We start from the raw sequence: 17,310 nt of genomic DNA, 5'->3' as shown, positions 1-17,310 counted from the left end.
TCAGTGGGAGAAGTGAAACTACTTGGCTATCTGTTTTGGGCCCACAATATAATCTGGGTAGGAAATTCAAAGAAATCTACAGAAAATCTTCTAGAACCAATAGGTGGATTTAGCAATGTTGCAGGATCAAAGTTAAGAGGCAAAATCAATCTATATTCAGTGTTGCACTTTAATAAGAAAATTAGCTGGGCATGGTGGAGCACCCCTGTAATCCCAGCAGCACTCAGGAGGCTGAGACAGGAGGATCATTGTGAGTTCAAGACCAGCCTGGGTTACAAAGTGAGCTCAAGGCCAGTCTGAACTGCATAGCGAGACCCCTGAATCAAAAAGACTAAAATAAATAAATAAATGGAAGAAAAAAAAGAACAAAAATTAGTAATAACTGCCAGCCAGGATTGGTGGCATCCAACTGTAATCTCAGCAATCTGGTTCGCTGAGGCAGGAGGGTTCCCCCATTTGAGGGCAGCCACGGCAATTTAGCAACTTAGCAATACCCTATCTCAAAGTAAAAAAAGAAAAGAATAGGGCCAGGGATGTAGCCCAGTGAAGAGGCCAGGAGTTCAATCCTTAGTATCGTAAACGAAAATAAGAAATTCAGTCCAAAATCTCTTGAGGGGCCCGGGGCTGTGGCTCAGTGTCAGAGCAGGGACTTAGCATGCTCAAGGTCCTGAGTCTGATGCCCGCCACCAGAAAAGGGGGTTATACTTGGGCAGAACTGACTCTGCACTTCAGAGAATTGGAGGCGCCCCGCTGGCAGGTCCCCAGTCTTTGGGGTCCTGTGGGGTCAGGACAGCAGCTGCGGTCCATATGCTCCTGCCTAAAATGCACTGGCAGTCACCAGCCGCGAGGAGGACACTGCAGACAGCCAGCCGGACACATGGTTTAAAAGCAGAAGTGAGAGGGAGGCCGTCGGGTGCCGAAGGGGTTATTTAGACTCGGGCTGGCTATAAAAATGCACTTGGCCGCGGGCGGAGGCCAAAGTGCACCGCTTGTCTTTCTGCCGCTACAGTGTGCGCAGCTTAGAGAGGCAGAGCAGCGATGGACCAGCCTGCAGACCCGAAGAAGAAGAAAGGGGTGAGTGCCCTGAGGGCCTCCTGGGAAGGACCCCCGCGGTCCCACCCCGCGGGCCCCGGTCCACCGGGTCGCGGTCACAGGATGGGCCTTGGAGCTGAGCTTTCTGACAGGTGCCTTGGAGAATCATTCTCCCAGAACAGCTGTTGAAAAGACGCCCACCAGCGGGGCTGGGCGTTGGGCACTGCCTTGCCAGCATCTAGGGAGGCTGAGGCACGGGGACCACAGTCTGAGGCCACCCTGGATGGCATAGAGAGAAAACATATGAAAAAAAAAAATGAATGTATTAACACTCAAGGAATTAGTTTTTTTCCCCCCAGCACAATAGCATCTGCTTGGTGTACACATTTTCTTGGTTTTTTTGCTTTTAAGATAGGGTCCTGCTATGTAGTCCAGGCTGGTCTTGAACTCACTACTGCGGCCCAGGTTGGGCTCATATGCCCAGCGATCCTCCTGCCTCAGCTGCTGAGTGCTGGTATGACAGATGTGCACCACCTCGCCCTGTATGGAGCACACATTTATTTGTTGGTTTGTTTTTTGTGGAACCGGGGATTGAACTCAGGACCTTGCGCTTGCCAGGCAAGCGCTTTTTCTACTGAGCTATCTCCTCGGCCCCTGGAGCACACATTTGTGCAAGACATATTTTGGATTCAGGCGCGGGTGTGGGCTGCTTGCTGTGGGGACCCAGACCTACTCAGCATCGTGGGAACTCAGAGAGGGTGCCCAGGCAAAAGCCCCGGCTGTTCACTCTCCTGCACCTCCTCTCCTTTCTCATCTGTAGAATGGGAGTAGTCGATTGCCCTCCACCTCCTGGGCGCTGGGATGACTGAAAGAGATGGTGATGCATGTGGTGTGTGGCACACGCTGCACTCGCCACTAAGTGACTGCGTGGCCCCCTTGGCACAAGGGGTAATTCTCTGTGGCACAGGTGTCACATGGGTCACAGGGTTCTTAATGGAGCCCCAGTCCCCAGCCACCAGGTCCACTGGTGCCTTTTTCCTTATATGAAAAGCTAATAATGTCCCTACATGGCAGAAAACACACAGCCTTCCGAATCATTGTGTTTAGGGTTTGCCAAGCACCTTCACAGGGATTATCTTGTTTGGATTTCTTTTTTTTTTTTTTTGTGGAACCGGAGACTGAACTCAGGCCCTTGCACTTGCCAGGCAAGCCCTTATTCTACTGAGCTATCTCCCCAACCCCTCTTGTTTGGATTTCACAAGAAAGTATAATACTTCCAGGTATGGTGGTACATGCCTGTGACCCCAGCACTTGGGAGGCTGAGGCAGGAGGATCACTGAGAGTTCGAGGTCAGCCTGGGCTATATAGTGGTACCCTGTCTCAAAAAGCCAAGCCAAGGAAGAATTGGACAAATCAAATGTTACCACCTCTGTCTGATAGGAAAGACTTAGAGACTTGGGGTCAAGGAGGTCCTGGTCAGCTCTGGGCCTGAGGGACAGAAGAGGGCAGCACCTGTGGGGGGAGGGTAGCAAGGACTCCAGTGGCCCCGGGCAGAGGCTGGGTGGGCACAGCACACCTCTTGACTCCATGGCCCGGGGCCAGTATGCTGCTGAGCTGGGATCTCACAGAGTGGGGGTGGGGATGCCAGCTCTCTGTCCCTCAGAGCTGTGGCCCCCGTGGCCTTCCTCTCCCTGGCCTTTGGATGTCCGAATGTAAAGAGAAGGGGCTGGGACCTGCCAGCTGACTTGGACCTGGGGAAACAATGAAACAGAGGAAGAAGAAAAGCTACAGCAAAGCATTTTACAGCGATTTCAGATTGTTGAACTGTCCCTTCTCCCCCTATCGCCCCCCGCTAAAGTGCTTTATTTACTTTCATTTCTTTTTTGGTACTGGGACCTTATCCTTGCCAGGCAGGCGCTGTGTGGCTGAGCTATATCCCCAACCCTCACAAGGTGGGTTAGAAAGTGAGAAGCTGTATTTTGTGGAGTGTCCCCCACAGCTGGTTTAGTGTTCCAAAGCGAGTGACTTCCCTGGTACCTCCTAGCATGCCCATCATCCCGGCAGGCCGGAGGCTGAGGCAGCAGGACCGCTGAAAGCTCCCACAGCCTGGGCTCCGTGGCGAGTTCAAGGCCAGCCTGAGCTACACACCGAGACCCTGTCTCAACAACAACAACAAAAGTCCCATTGCATAATCTCGCTGGTTTGTGGAATCTAAAAAAAGCCAAACTCACAGAAGCAGAACAGAGCAGCCGTTGCCAGGCCCCGGGGAGAGAGCGCGTCCTGCGGAGTGCAAAGTTTCCGCCTGTGGCTGGGCAGGCCTTCCGACCTGTGTGGGGCGCAGGCCTTCTGTCCTGTGTGGGGCGCCCGGCTGTGGTTAATGACGCCGCCTCCAGCTCTTGACATTTCCTGCTGGGAGAGTAGATCCCCTGCGGTGATTACACGCGCAGGCTGTGTGTGAGTGTGCAGCAACACTGGTTGCACACCTTCAGGACGGATGCATCTCAGCTTAGGGTGAGGCTGTATCCTGACAAACCCATTGCAAACGGAAAATAACCTAACATGGGCGGAGTGGGCACGCCTGCCCTCCCAGCACCCAGGAGGGTATCCCCGGGGCCTCGGCTGTCCTGGATGTGACACACAAGTATAGCCACACAGCAGCTGGCCTATGGCCACTTCCTCAGAGCTGTGTTCTCAAGTGTCATCCACTTCGTACCACTAGTGTGTGCCAGCCCTTCATACTTTTCTTTTCTTTTCATCCTTTGTTCTTTTTTTCCTATGTGGTCCTGGGGATTGAACCCAGAGCAACACGAAGTCGTCCTGCCTCAGCCTCCCAGGGTGTGAGCCCACAGGCGTGCGTCACCAACCTTGAGGTCCTTCATTTCTTTCTATGGCCATTGTGGGCACACACTGTGTCATCTTTGTCCCTGTATCAGTTGGTGGCCACCTGGCTGGCTCCCACCTGAGGACCTTGGTGCTGCTATAAAGACTGGGTTTGGGTTTGCACGGACACACAGCTTGCTCTTGGGTTCCCACCTGGGAGCAGAATTTTTGGTCCCACGGTTGTCCCTCTCTGTGTCTCACTTGGGAGAGGGCTGCAGACCTTTCCAGCCTGGCCCGCCCTTTGCTTTTCCTGAAAGCTGATAACGTGCTTGGCCGTCAATGGCCCTGCATGGGAAGGAAGCAGCCCTGCTCCCCTTGTGGATGCCAAGCCCTTTGCTTTACTCTACTGAGTCCCCAAACCATGCAGGTCTTGCCTGTGTCACTCAGGCTGGCTTTAATCCCACTATATAGCCCAGGTGGGCTTCAGACCCACAGTGATCCTCCTGTCTCAGCCTCCTGAGAGCGGGGAGCACAGCAGCCCTGAGACCAAGCAGCTCCCAGGGAGCAGTGCCTGGGACTGCACTGCTGACTTCAAACGTGAGGACGTTGGTCACCACCCCTGGTGCCCAGGAGGTGCCCTGCTGGGGGAAGGAAGTGGCAGCTTTGGTTGCTGCCATCTTCCCAGGAAGGTAATTTGAGAGGGATCTGGATCCCTCTCTCCCTTCCCCTCTTTCCCAACAGAGCAAAGCAAGAGCACCACATCCTTGGCACTTAAACACGTGGGGCTCACTGTGCTGGCTGACTGAGTGAATGAGTGAATGGATGAGCGAGTGACTAATGAATGAATGAATGGATGAGCGAGTGACTGAATGAATGAATGAATGAATGGATGAGCGAGTGACTGAATGAATGAATGAATGAATGAATGAATGGATGGATGAGTGAGTGACTGAATGAATGAATGGATGAGCGAGTGACTGAGTGAATGAATGGATGAGTGAGTGAGTGACTGAATGAATGGATGAGTGAATAAGTGAGTGAATAAGTGAATGAATAAGTGAATGAATAAGTGAATGAATGCACACGCAGAGCCAGCCTGATGGGAGGTGCTGAGCCACGTGTCCCTACGCAAGTGGGTGCATAGAAGTGCCAAGACCAGACCTTCCCCATGCGCTGTCACCTGCCCCCAGCGGCCCCCAGGGGTGTGAGGCTGTTGGAGGTTTCTCCATGGGGTGCTCCCACCCCCGCAGCCTTACCAGAGAGGACTTCTGGCTGGATGAGCCCCCTCGTCAGTTTGATAAAGAGCAGCCAGTTAGCCACTGGTCTGCCCACTGGGTGAAGCAAGAACGTCTCAGTCAGATGAGAAGGCTTGACCTCTACCTGGTTTCTTTTTGCTCTTCCTTTTCCTTCCTCCCTCCCTCCTTTCTTCCTTCCATTTTTGTGGTATTGGCTGTGAACCCTGGCTTCTCACATTGGGCCTATGGGCCCCAAATTGCCCAGCTGGCCTCAAACTTTGATTTCTGTTTTTTGTGGGGTTTTTGTACCGGGGATTGAACTCAGGTCCCTGCACTTGCCAGGCAAGCACTTATTTGCTGAGCTGTCTCCCCAGCCCTGTAGGCCTCAAACTTTGGATGATCCTGCCTCAGTCATTAGACTGCTGAGGTCACAGGCAAATGCCGTTGTGCCCCTTACACCACTTAGCTGTCTCTCTGGCTCCATCTTTTTTTCTCTTTTTATTTCTCATCGTTGGAGACCCAGTCTCAAAGCCCAGTCCAGGCCAGACTTGAGCTTGCTGGGCAGCCAAGCTGGCCTCCAGCTCTGCACCCTCCTGCCCTGCCGAGTTCCTGGTGTGAAAGTTTCCTTCTTTCTCTTGGATTTTCAGAGTTTGTCTCAGACAAAGCCTGAGCATGGACATGTCCCAGGGCAGGGATGGCAGCATAGCCCATGACCGTATGCTCGATGGGGTGCTGGACTTGGTTTCTTTCTGGCCACACCCCATCCAGTGGCCTGGAGACCTCAGGACAGTCACAGTTGGGAAGAGGGTGTGGCATCTGAAGAGTAGAGACCCAGGGTGCTGTCCGCACCCATGAGCACAGGCCAGGCCCTGGACAGAGGGTTACCAGAGCCCAAAGATCCCAGGAGCTGCTCAGGGTAAGGGGGCTGGGCACCCACAGAGCTCAGATTCCAGGGCATCGCTGCTCCCCATGGGGCTGAGCCTGCGGCCCGGCACCCTGCTGCCCCCAACCTGTGCCCCTCTCCTGCAGAGGCTGACGCTGGTGCTGGCCTTGGCCACACTGATCGCCGCCTTCGGCTCATCCTTCCAGTATGGGTACAATGTGTCCGCAGTCAACTCGCCCTCTGAGGTAGGTCTGGCTTGGGGAGCAGATGGGGGCCCCTGAGGGTACATGGCACAGATCTGCGGGGACACAGGCACAGGAGGGGTACCCAGGTCCCCAGCCTTTACTTCTGGGGGAGACACACAACATCTAGCCCTGCTACTCTCGAGGAGGCCCCATCACGTAGCTGTCACTGTGGTGAGGGCGGCGGCATCCCAGAGCCCAGTGCGCCCGGCCCTGTGTCCCAGCCCCTTCCCTCTTCCTGACGTCACCAGGAAACACACACACACACACACACACACACACACACACACACACACACACCCCTGGCATTCAACTGACTTCCACCGTTCTTTATGCAAAGCCAAAGGGGGTGACTCCAGCCCGTGTTCTTATCCGCAGTTCATGAAGCAGTTTTACAATGAAACCTACTACAACCGCACTGGGGAGTACATGACGCCCGTCCACGTCACGCTGCTGTGGTCTCTGACTGTGTCCATGTTCCCATTTGGGGGCTTCCTCGGGTCCCTCCTGGTCGGGCCCTTGGTGAATAAACTTGGCAGGTAAGGGAGGGGAGTTTCAACTCTTGTTTTCTGAGGTTTTTTGTTGGTTTGTTTGTTTCCCAGTCCTAGGGAATGAACCCAGGACCTCACACATGCTAGGCAATTGCTCAACCCCTGAGCTACATTCCCAGCCCTTTCCACTTACGTATTTTATTTATTTATTTATCTTGTACTTTAGGGAAGAGTCTACAGGGTGTTCACAGTCTCACTACTAGATCAGGCTGGTAGTAATCCTCCTGTTTACAACCTCCCAAGAGCTGGGATTATAGGCGCGTGCCACCACACGCAGTCTCAATTGCCATCCCCCGGGGGCTGGGCCGGAACAGCAGGCCAGTGGATCGGACACCCAGCCCCTGTACCTGCTTGCAGGTGTTTTAATCCACTGAGCTATTTGGCCGGCCCTACTTACGTATTTTCTAATGTTTATTTTGAGACAGTCTTGCTACATTACTCAGGCTGGCCTCAAACTTGCGATCCTCCCGCCTCAGCCTCCTGATGACAATGTGTACCACTGACCCAGCTCCAGCATCAGTAAATTTTTGAGCACAGGCCTAAACCTTATCATGACAAGAGGGTAACAGAAAAAAAAAAAAAAAAGAGGGTAACAGCCACCTAGTCTCCCATGTGATGGGACGTAGGCAAGCACCACGCTGGCCACTGTGGAGTGGGCTGGATTTTATTTTTGCTTTTGTTTTGTTTTTTTGGAAGAACAGGGGATTGAACTCAGGCCCTTGCGCTTGCCAGGGAAGCGCTTATTCCACTGAGCCATCTCCCTGGCCCCCAAAATAAACTTTTGTATGATGAGTATACTAACAATTGTCTATGCCATGTTCAGTTCAATCCACTGCTATTTCACTCAGGAGTTTTGAAGCTGCGCTGACAATAGGGAGGGCAGCCTGTACTTTTCTTCTAATATCCTCACCGGCACGGGGTTCAAGGTTACACTGAGTTCACAGATGATTTTAGAAACCCTTTGCTGTATTTTCATAAGGGGCCTTTCCCTGTCATCACCCTGACGCCCCTGCATGGTGCTTCCCTGTGCTGAGGACCTTCTGCTTGGGCTGTGCCCTTGGCCTCTACCCGGTTCCTGGGCCCAGAAAGCTGTCACTTGGGTGGAACCACAGTGTAGACACCACAGAGCATTTGTTGAGTGAGTGAATGAATGAACAAATGAATGAATGAATCCTTAAGCCAAACCAACTGACCTTTCTTTCCTCCGCAGGAAAGGCGCCCTGCTGTTCAACAACATATTTTCCATTGTGCCTGCGATCTTAATGGGGTGCAGCAAGGTTGCCAAGTCCTATGAGCTCATCATAGTTTCCAGACTTCTGGTGGGCATCTGTGCAGGTAGAGATGACCCCACACGGCCTTGCTGTTTGGTTACTCGGGACCCTCGAGGAGGCGGGAGGACCAGCTCCCAGGGGCCAGTGAGCCCAGGTTCCCTCCTGCACCTCTTCCCTAGGCACCTGAGCCCCTGTGGGGTCCCCACAGGTAGGGAGTGGGCGCCTTCTCTGTGGTCCCGCACACGCTTAGGAGCTACCCCCCAGCCCAAGAAAGGTATTGATGTTCGTGTGCTGGTTTTTTGAGACAAGGTCTTACTATGCAGTTCAGGCTGGCCTTCGAATCACTATACAGCCCAAGCTGGCCTCAGCCTCCCAGGTGCTGAGGTTACAGTCGTGCCCACCACCCCCAGCCAAGAAGCTGTTCTTTCAAAGATTCAGATCCAGAAAGTGGAGTACAGAAGGGTCTGAGCCAGTCCTTTATCTCAGGATCAGTAGTTTCTTTTTCTTTTTTTTTTTTTTTTTTGCGGAACCGGGGATTGAATTCAGGCCCTTGCGCTTGCCAGGGAAGCACTTATTCCACTGAGCCATCTCCCCGGCCCCAAGGATCAGTAGTTTCTGAAGTGTAAGTCAGGACATCAGTGGCTGGTGATAAGATCTTCTCTTGAAATATTTGTTTCTGCTATTTCTCGGAGTAAGTTCAGGACAACCAGGCTTTGGTGTAGACTCTATTTCTTTCTTTCTTTTTTCTTTTCTTTTGCCTTTTTTTTTTTTTTTTTTTTTTTTTTTTTTTTTGAGAGTTTTATTCAAAGAACGCTTGTTTTTTTGCTGTACCGGGGATTGAACTCAGGACCCTGTGCTTGCCAGGCAAGCGCTTACTCTACTGAGCCATCTCCCCAGCCCTAGACTCTATTTCTGTGATGCAGTTTTTCCTATGGGCTGTGGTCATCATGCTGAGAAGCAAGCTACTGCAAGGATGGATCCTGCTGCCAGCCCTGTGCTTGCTGATGGCCGGTAACCACAGCAACCTTGCAACCCTCAAGGGACGATGGGAAGCCCACAGAGGTCTCCCATGAGTCCCGGCTGGCAGATTCCTTTGTGTGCAGCTGCTGAGGGGCAGAGTTCGAGGCCAGCCTGGGTCTGGGGTGAGCTGTGCTGCCAAGCGCTCTCCTGAGTCTGTCGTTAGACCTCACTGTTCTGAGTGGGGAGCTTCCAGCGTCCCAGGAGAGGGGACTCGGTGGCAGAGCAGGCACCATGCAGAATGCAGATGATCCAAAGCCTCTGCCCTGCTGGGGTGATTGTTTTTGTTTGTTTGTTTGTTTTAGGGTACCAGGGATTGAACTTGGGACCTTGTGCTTGCTAGGCAGGCACTTATGCCCCTGAGCTATCTCCCCAGCCCCGGGACGATTGTTAATGTAAATCAATAACTGCAGCTCGGGACTGCGGTCTCTGGCACCATGAATCAAGGGAATACTCACTCCCAAGCACAAGGGCATCCAGTCACAAAAGTAGTGGCCTTTCTTGGACCCGAACTCAGAGGTCTGGTGGGGACTGTGCCCCAGGTGACCCCAGGGAGGAGCAACAGCTCCCAGTCGGAAGCTTGCCTGATATGACTTCTCTCTTCTTAAAGTCTAAGAGGCTAAGAATTAATTAGCTAGGTGTGGTGGCACATGCCTGTAATCCCAGCGTTTGGGAGGCTGAGGCAGGAGAATTGTTGTAGCTCAAGGCCAGCCTGAACTGCATAGCAAGACCCTGTCCCAAAAAGACAAATAAAAGTTAAAAAATAATAATAATAAGGACATAAAAGTAGCACATGCCTCATATCCTAGCACTGAGGAGGCTGAGGCAGGAGGATTGCCAAGAGATTGAGGTCAGCCTGGACTATACAGCGAGTTGAAGGCAAACTGAACTACACAACAAGGCCCTGTCTCAAAAAATTAAAAAGGCATTTTCTTTCTCCACTGATTCTTGGAGGAAGCTCTGACTCAGATACGGTGGTTGCCACGTGAATCTCCGAGGACTCCCCCATGCTGACCTTTGCTCATGGTGTCCCCTCCCAGGTGTGTCTTCCAACGTGGTCCCCATGTACTTAGGGGAGCTGGCCCCCAAGCATCTGCGGGGAGCCCTCGGGGTGGTCCCCCAGCTCTTCATCACTATCGGCATCCTGGTGGCCCAGCTGCTCGGCCTGCGGAACGCCCTGGCGAATGACGAGGGTGAGTGGGCCACAGGTGGCACCCAGCTCTCTCCGCTCTGCCACAGCTGGTCTTTTCTCTGTGGTGGCCTGGCTGCCACAGGGTCCCCACTGTTGCCCAAGCCACAGCACTGGGTGCTGTTTGGCAGGCCCTGAGTGAGGGTGTGGTAACAGATAGGCTCGGGTGGGACAGGCAGGGCCAGCTTTCTCTCGGGCCGCTCGGTATCTGTTCTCCAGGGACCCCTGTGCACAGCACTGGGCTGGGGCTCCCCAGCTGCCTGCCGTCCAGGGCTCTGTGACAGCCCTATCTCACAGAGCAGAACGTGCGACTGCAGGGACTTGCTGAGTACCTTAAGGGCCCCGACTCCATGTCCACCTCTGCAGCAGAGCCTGGACAGCGCCTGGCAGGGGCCCCAGGACCTGTGACTGGCACGGTTTCTGCACCACCTGCCCTCTCGGTTTTGAGCCTCAAACCCTGAAAGGGACACCGGCATTCCCCGTTCAGAACCACTAAGGTGCTTTTCGCCAGCCTCTAGCAGCGCCTTCACTCCTGGGATAGAAGCTGAGCACCAAGTCCAAGGTCACCTTAGCAGTGTGTGGGCCTGGCGCTGACCACACCCTGAGGGTCCCAGCTGCCTCGGGCATGGGACGCAGAGACAGCGGCACTCTTGTGACAGACACACAGAGGACAGTGCTGACCTGGGCTTTGGCAGAGGAGGTGATAGCTGGTGGGGGAGAGACAGAGTGAGGGCAGAAGGCGGGGAGGAGATCAATCACCTCCTAACAGCGAGCTGGCTAAAGCCCGGACCCCGGCCACGTCCTCGAAGCCCCAGCGCATGAGGCTTTGGGGAATTCTAGATTTAAAGCATCGCAGAGTCTACGTGGGGGCATTCCAGACCATTTCTCTTGCATCTCAGTAGGTGGGATCTGCTGTCGGAGATCAGAAGCGTCTTCGGTGCTCAGGACAGGGCGGCTGCCGTGGGCCACATGGTCAGGAGCATTTAGCCCAACGTGTCTGGGCCTGAATCTCAGCTTTGCTCCCAAATGACTGAGTGGTCTGGGGTGAGGGACCGAATCCCACTCAGCCCGGAGGCTCCCTGGTTGAACCATCCCGAGCTCGCTCAGTGCCTCGAGGGAAAGATGCCGGGAAGAGAGTGGATTACTGATGGGCAGCCAGGGCAGTGGCCGGCACACAGATGCCATGAGGGCCACCTGCTGGAGGCCCAGGACAAAGAGCAGGTGATGTGGGCACTGCCATTCTGAGAAGAATGCTAACTGCTAACCTCCTAACTGCCTCCTCGTGGAGGGTACCATTCGCATTGTGAACCACGGCCTGTATGTTCCATAGTAGAGACAAACGGGGGACAGAAAAACAGAAGTAAAGGAGAAAGGCACAAAAAGAGAAATAGAAACCACCCCCATGTGACCAAGCCCCGGACCAGAAAGCCATCTCCACCCCAAGGCCTGCCGTGCGCCTTCAACTGCGCCCTCCCCACCCTGAGACAGCACTGTGTGACATTCATAGCCACCCTGTCCTTGTTTTTGCCTCAGTTTCCCCATTAGTGATGTGGTTAATAGAATGATTTCCTGATCCTCACCCAGCAGAGATGGGGGGAGGGGACACATCTGTCAGCGTGGCTGCTGGCTTCGCTGTCATCGCAGTGTGGAGTTCAACTTCCTGCACACGCCACCGCTGGTGTGTCCACTTCATACAGGACATTGGGGACATTCTGACGGTTTCCATCTCAGCCGTCCTCATGGCCAGGCACAAATTTCTCTGAGCATGCACTTGGGGTAGGACAACCGTGTCCATCGGTGTATGCCGGCTTGCTGCTCCTGCCAGCTCTCCTCGGAGGTCCCTGGGTGACAGAAGGAGAATTTCTTTTGCCAGTCAGTAGGTGTCCTTGGTCTGTCACCCCTTAGCTAACTACCCGCTGAGGGCTGTCTTGGCCCTCCCAGAGCCTGTGTCCCCGGGCCAGGCTGGCAGTGAGCACTGTGACTCCCCTTGCTTGCAGGCTGGCCCATCCTCCTGGGACTGACTGGGGTCCCCGCAGCGCTGCAGTTGCTCCTGCTGCCCTTCTTTCCCGAGAGCCCGAGGTACCTGCTGATTCAGAAGCGGGATGAGGATGCTGCCAAGAAAGGTGCCACTGGCCTGGGGAGGGAGGGCGGCCCGGGGTCCTGGCTTCCCTGCAGCCCTGGGTGATGCCCTCCACTCACTCATGTGTCCCTCCCAGCGCTGAGGAGGCTGCGTGGCTGGGATGACGTGGCTGAGGACATAGAGGAGATCCGGCAGGAGGACCAGGCCGAGAAGGCGGCCGGCTCCATCTCCGTGTGGAGGCTGTTCACCCTGCGGTCCCTGCGCTGGCAGCTCATCTCCATCGTGGTCCTCATGGGCGGCCAGCAGCTGTCAGGAGTGAACGCGGTATGGGGCAGCCCTCAGTGTCCCTGCATGGGGGACCGTCCCCTGTCTGTCCCCGAGCCCTCCGCCAGCCCTGGTGATTGCTTTCCAGATCTACTACTATGCAGACCAGATCTACCTGAGCGCTGGGGTCAAGGCCAACGATGTCCAGTACGTGACGGCCGGCACAGGTGCCGTCAACGTGTTCATGACCATCTGTACCGTGAGTGCCCCGCCTAGCCAGGCCCAACATCTGAGGTGGCAACCCTCTCGAGAACCCTCACGCCCCAGCTTCCTGGCCCTACGTGTGATGGGGAGCACCCATGATCCCCCAGAGAAGGCCAGGAGTCAAGGGGTCCTGGGTGTGGGAGTCCTGGGGTCCCTGCCTAGACCTTGGTATCTGTGCTGTGGGAATCCTTAGGATTAGGGCTATGGGATTAGAGAGCCCTCATTTCATTGATGAGCAGGCAGCTGGAGCCCCGGAGCACTGTGCGGTTTGGGCAATGAGTGTGCAATGGGTGTGCAATGAGCGTGCATTTGCATGCACAGCGTGGGCAGGCACGTGGCCCCAGGACCCTCAGAGGGTGGGGGGCTGCCTTGATGCAGGCCAGGCACTGTGGCCCCGCGGCCCTGACACTGGCTCCTGAGCCTCACTCAGTCCCCGCCCGCCTTCTTCCTCCTCCTCCTCATGCCCAGGTGTTCGTGGTGGAGCTCTGGGGCCGTCGCCTGCTGCTGCTGCTTGGCTTCTCCACCTGCCTCTCAGCCTGTGTGGTGCTCACGGTGGCCCTGGCACTGCAGGTAAGGAGCGGCAGGAGCCGGTGGCCCTACCTGTGATAGGACCCAGGTTCCCTTGTGTGGGGAAAGGAGAGGGCACACAAACCTGGCTTAGGAGATACAGCCTCTCCAATAATGGGGACCCTTGCTCTATCCCCTCCTACCCAGCAGTCCTCAGCCTCCTCTCAGCTGCCTCCCTGGGGGTTGGGGACAGGTGACAGGCCCTGCTCCTGGCACAGCACCTGGCCCTCTGGGGACCAAGGCTCCTGAGGTCTCCACTACTGCTGCTGTTTTTCGCTTTTTTTTTTTTTTTTTTGAGGGAGCATCTCATGATGTAGTTCAGGCTGGCCTCAAACTCATGGTGCTCCTGCTGCCTCAGCCTCCAACATGCTGGGGTCCCAGGCCTGTGCCATCACCCTGGCTTTCCACCTTGTCTGTCTCTGCCAGGTGCTAACAGCTGCTTCCCCCCACCTCCACCCCACAGGACCAGCTCTCCTGGATGCCCTATATCAGCATCGCCTGTGTTATCATCTACGTCATAGGACACGCCATCGGGCCCAGTACGTGACGGGAGCTGGCTTCGGGGTTCTGGTGGCCCTCATCGACACTGGGGAAGGGACACGCATCCTTGCAGGGGCTTTGCCCCTCTCCCTCTTGTGCTAACCGAGGCCAGGCAGGGGGCGTAATTAGTGCAAATGGGAAATCTGCCAAGTAGACCGGAGCCTGCCAGCTGAGTGATGGGCAGGGTGACAGGACGTCGGCCACTGTGCTAGACAGATGCCCCACCCCAGGTGCCCCCAAGAACTGCCACTGCCCTTTTGCCAGCCCCTGAGGTACAGGTCAGCCCGAGGGCCTGACCTGGCCGCCCCAGGGAGCCACCAGCCTCTCCACCTTCCCCGCCAGGTCCCATCCCAGCGCTGCTCATCACGGAGATCTTCCTACAGTCCTCGCGGGCAGCCGCCTTCATGGTTGGGGGCAGTGTGCACTGGCTGTCCAACTTCACCGTGGGCCTCATCTTCCCGTTCATCCAGGTGAGCGGGGCTCAGCTGCCAGCACTTGATGCTGTCCCTGGGTGGATGGTCGGCCAGGCTCACCAGCCGCTTCCGCCCCACAGGAGGGCCTCGGGCCCTACAGCTTCATCCTCTTCGCGGTGATCTGCCTCCTTACCACCATCTACATCGCCATGGTCATCCCAGAGACCAAGAACAGGACCTTCGTCGAGATCAACCAGACCTTCGCCAAGATGAACAAGGTGTCCTCAGTGCACACCGACAAGGAGGAGCTGGCTGACCTCCCACCAGTCACTGAGAGGCAGTGACACCACCCAGGGAGGAGCCCAGTTCCTTGTCAGCCCACATTTTTTCCTGGGATTCACTTCCTGATTTCCAGTTGTCTGTGACATCCAGACTGGAGATGTGCCTGGGCTGGGACACAGGCTGCGTGGCCGACCGCCCTGCCCAGCAGGGTCAGTGTGGTGTGCTTCTCTGCTTCCCTCAATGCCCACTGTCCCCTGCAGCCTGGCCAGCCACCAGCCCTGGGATGGACAGCCACTTGTCACCCCTGTGGTAAACCAGATGGGGTGGCTTGGCACAGACTTTCTAACCAAGTCAGCTGCCACAGAGCCAGAGGGGAGGAATTCAATTTTGCCAGTGAAACCAGCCCTTCTCTGTGGCCCCCACGCAACTCTTGGGACCTCCTGGGGCCCAAGCTTTTGTGCAGAACTGAATTCAGGCTTTGACCTGAGCCCTGTTTCAGAAACGCCTGTCTGGGAAAGTGGGGTGTCAGGAATATGGCACAGAGAAAGCTGGGGATCGGTTCCCGGGAGACAGCTACTGAGTCGAGTGGAAAATGGAGCTGTGTCTATAGAGCCAATAAAACACACCTGGCTGCGCTGGCCAAGACGCAGGGCGGCTGTGAGCAGCTGGGGCAACGAGCCTCAGCCATCGGGCCTCACGGTTGGCACCCACAAGGCCACGGGGCACAGCTGTCACTGGGGGTGGTGAACATCCGGAGCCCAGTGCTGAGACTAGGGTAGGGAGGAGAGGCCCCCTAGGAAAGGCGCGCGTGAAAGTGAACGCCGCAGTGAGCATGCGTGCAGAGGGCAGGCGCAGCGGGCGTGGTGGTGTACACCCGTCATCCCAGCCCTCGGGAGGCTGAGGCAGGACAATCGCCAGGAGCTTGAAGCTAGCCTGGGCTAGACCCTGTCTCAGAAAATAACAAGGAAGGCACATAGAGCAGCAGGAAAGCCTGGACGTGAGGACAAGGACACCACAGATGGCTGTGCCGGCTTCTCCCACAAGGTTCAGGTGGCCACAGCCAGAGCAGCTGGCAAGCGGGCTCCCACACTCCTGGGGCTGGGGACCACGATGCCGCAATGCATTCGGCGCACAATACTGGAGGCCCAGATCACAGGACACACTGGGGATGCGATTTTAGCGGCTCCCTGTCCACTCCCTGGATTCAGAGCTGGTTTCTGCCACTCACCTATCAGCTGTGCCCTGTGCACAGGTCACTTAGCCCTTCTGTGCCTTACACACCTCCCAGCGCCACTGTGCGAACTGATGGGACTTAGCAGCGTCAGTGCTCAGATCAGTGCTAGGTGTTAAGTACTCGGAGCCAGTCACAGTGCTTGGGGACAGCATGCAACTAAAGACAAACTCACAAGTAAAACACAGCAAGTGACCTCTACCCAGGACAGCGAGCCAGCGTGCAGACAGGACACAGCTGTGGGTACCCAGTCAGGGCACCTGGAGAGGAGACAGGCAGGAAGGCACTTGGAGAGTCCCATGTACACTCAGGCAGCAGTGACCATCACAGGCAGCAGGTGCCACCGGTGCAGAGCACCAGCTGCACGGGCAGGACCACGCATGCGCCAGCGATCAGGGACGGCCCGTCCTCCGTGTGGGTGGAACCCTTCCACCCATGGGCCCCGGATGGAGAAGACAGGAAAGGAGTGCAGAGGGCAGGCGCAGCGGGTGTGCTCCTCTCTCTTACTGCTGTGCCTGTGACACGTTCTTCCTCTCTTGACCTTGGTCATCAAAACTCCAGACTCTGGCCCTGGGACCTCAGGACTTACACTGGCAGCTTCTGGGAGCCTGGGGCCTTTACCTTTGGACTGGGCCGCATTCCCAGGTGCCCAGAGTCGTCGCCTTGCCAGTGGTATGTGCTGGGTTCTCTCAGCCTCTAAAGGCGCAGGAGTGAATTCCCTTAATAAGCCCTTCTATTATCTGTAACCTGCATCTGACCGCACGAAGCTTCCTGGAGCCGGAGGACCCTGGGCTGTGCTACACCTGTAGCTCCCGTCCCCACTGAGCTCCAGTACACGGGTATTGGAGATGACGGCCCCACTGGGACCTCAGTGGACTTGAGGCCTGGGACAAGGATGTGCTAAGCAGAAACAGCAACAGGAAGGAGCATGGGTTCTCCATCGCCTGGACTGTTGTGGTAGGCACTCAGAGAAAGGCAGAGGACAGACACACAGCATCCATGCAGGGCACTAGGCATGACACTAGGCACGACACTGCGACTGAGCCCAGAGGTTACAGAGCCCACTGGTCGTGAGGGACCCACATCTGAGTTTCTCCAGTAACAAATGCAAAGATAACTGGTTGGTTATCAGTTATCTTTGAAAAGAATAACAGCTTTTCAAAGGCATCTAAGCCTAATCCCTGGAACCTGGGCATACGCAGTACAATCAAAATACAGCGTGGATGTCTTCCACCCAAGGACTAACCTGGCCCAGCCTCGCTTAGCTTCCGAGATCAGACACGATGGGGGCTTTCGGGTTGGCACAGCCATAGAGAGTGGGACCAAAATATAGCGTGGAGGCTTACATTTTTAAAACACTTCACCATTTTATTTATCCATCCCTGATGGATGTGTGAGCTGTTCGTTTTTTCCACATGCAAGTGTCTTG

General features: G+C 55.6%; 1 protein-coding gene across 2 annotated transcripts; it reads left to right on the top strand.

Annotated features, from left to right (window-relative positions):
• The first annotated feature begins 988 nt into the window (after positions 1-988).
• Slc2a5 (solute carrier family 2 member 5) lies at positions 989-15,295 on the top strand. Of its 2 annotated transcripts, XM_004639723.2 has the most exons (12): positions 989-1,074; positions 6,117-6,215; positions 6,591-6,751; positions 7,974-8,098; positions 10,092-10,244; positions 12,238-12,363; positions 12,457-12,644; positions 12,733-12,843; positions 13,317-13,418; positions 13,879-13,954; positions 14,298-14,425; positions 14,509-15,295. In XM_004639723.2, exons 1-12 carry the CDS (start codon positions 1,039-1,041, stop codon positions 14,710-14,712), a joined length of 1,509 nt encoding a protein of 502 aa, XP_004639780.1. In that variant the 5' UTR covers positions 989-1,038; the 3' UTR covers positions 14,713-15,295. The 2 variants fall into 2 exon arrangements, with proteins under 2 accessions (XP_004639780.1, XP_023555184.1); XM_023699416.1 differs by lacking the exon at positions 12,238-12,363.
• The last annotated feature ends 2,015 nt before the right edge of the window (positions 15,296-17,310 follow it).

This window comes from Octodon degus, unplaced genomic scaffold (assembly GCF_000260255.1).
Source record: "Octodon degus isolate 3935 unplaced genomic scaffold, OctDeg1.0 scaffold00113, whole genome shotgun sequence".
NCBI lineage: Eukaryota > Metazoa > Chordata > Mammalia > Rodentia > Octodontidae > Octodon > Octodon degus.
Note: the sequence above shows the minus strand (reverse complement) of the source record. Positions and strands in the feature narration are given on the sequence as shown.

Coding starts and splice junctions, on each gene's coding strand:
- Slc2a5 (XM_004639723.2), top strand. CDS start 1,039: ATGGACCAGCCTGCAGACCCGAAGAAGAAGAAAGGG. Junction 8,099..10,091: donor TCTGGTGGGCATCTGTGCAG/GTAGAGATGACC, acceptor GTCCCCTCCCAG/GTGTGTCTTCCAACGTGGTC. Junction 13,955..14,297: donor AGGACACGCCATCGGGCCCA/GTACGTGACGGG, acceptor CTTCCCCGCCAG/GTCCCATCCCAGCGCTGCTC.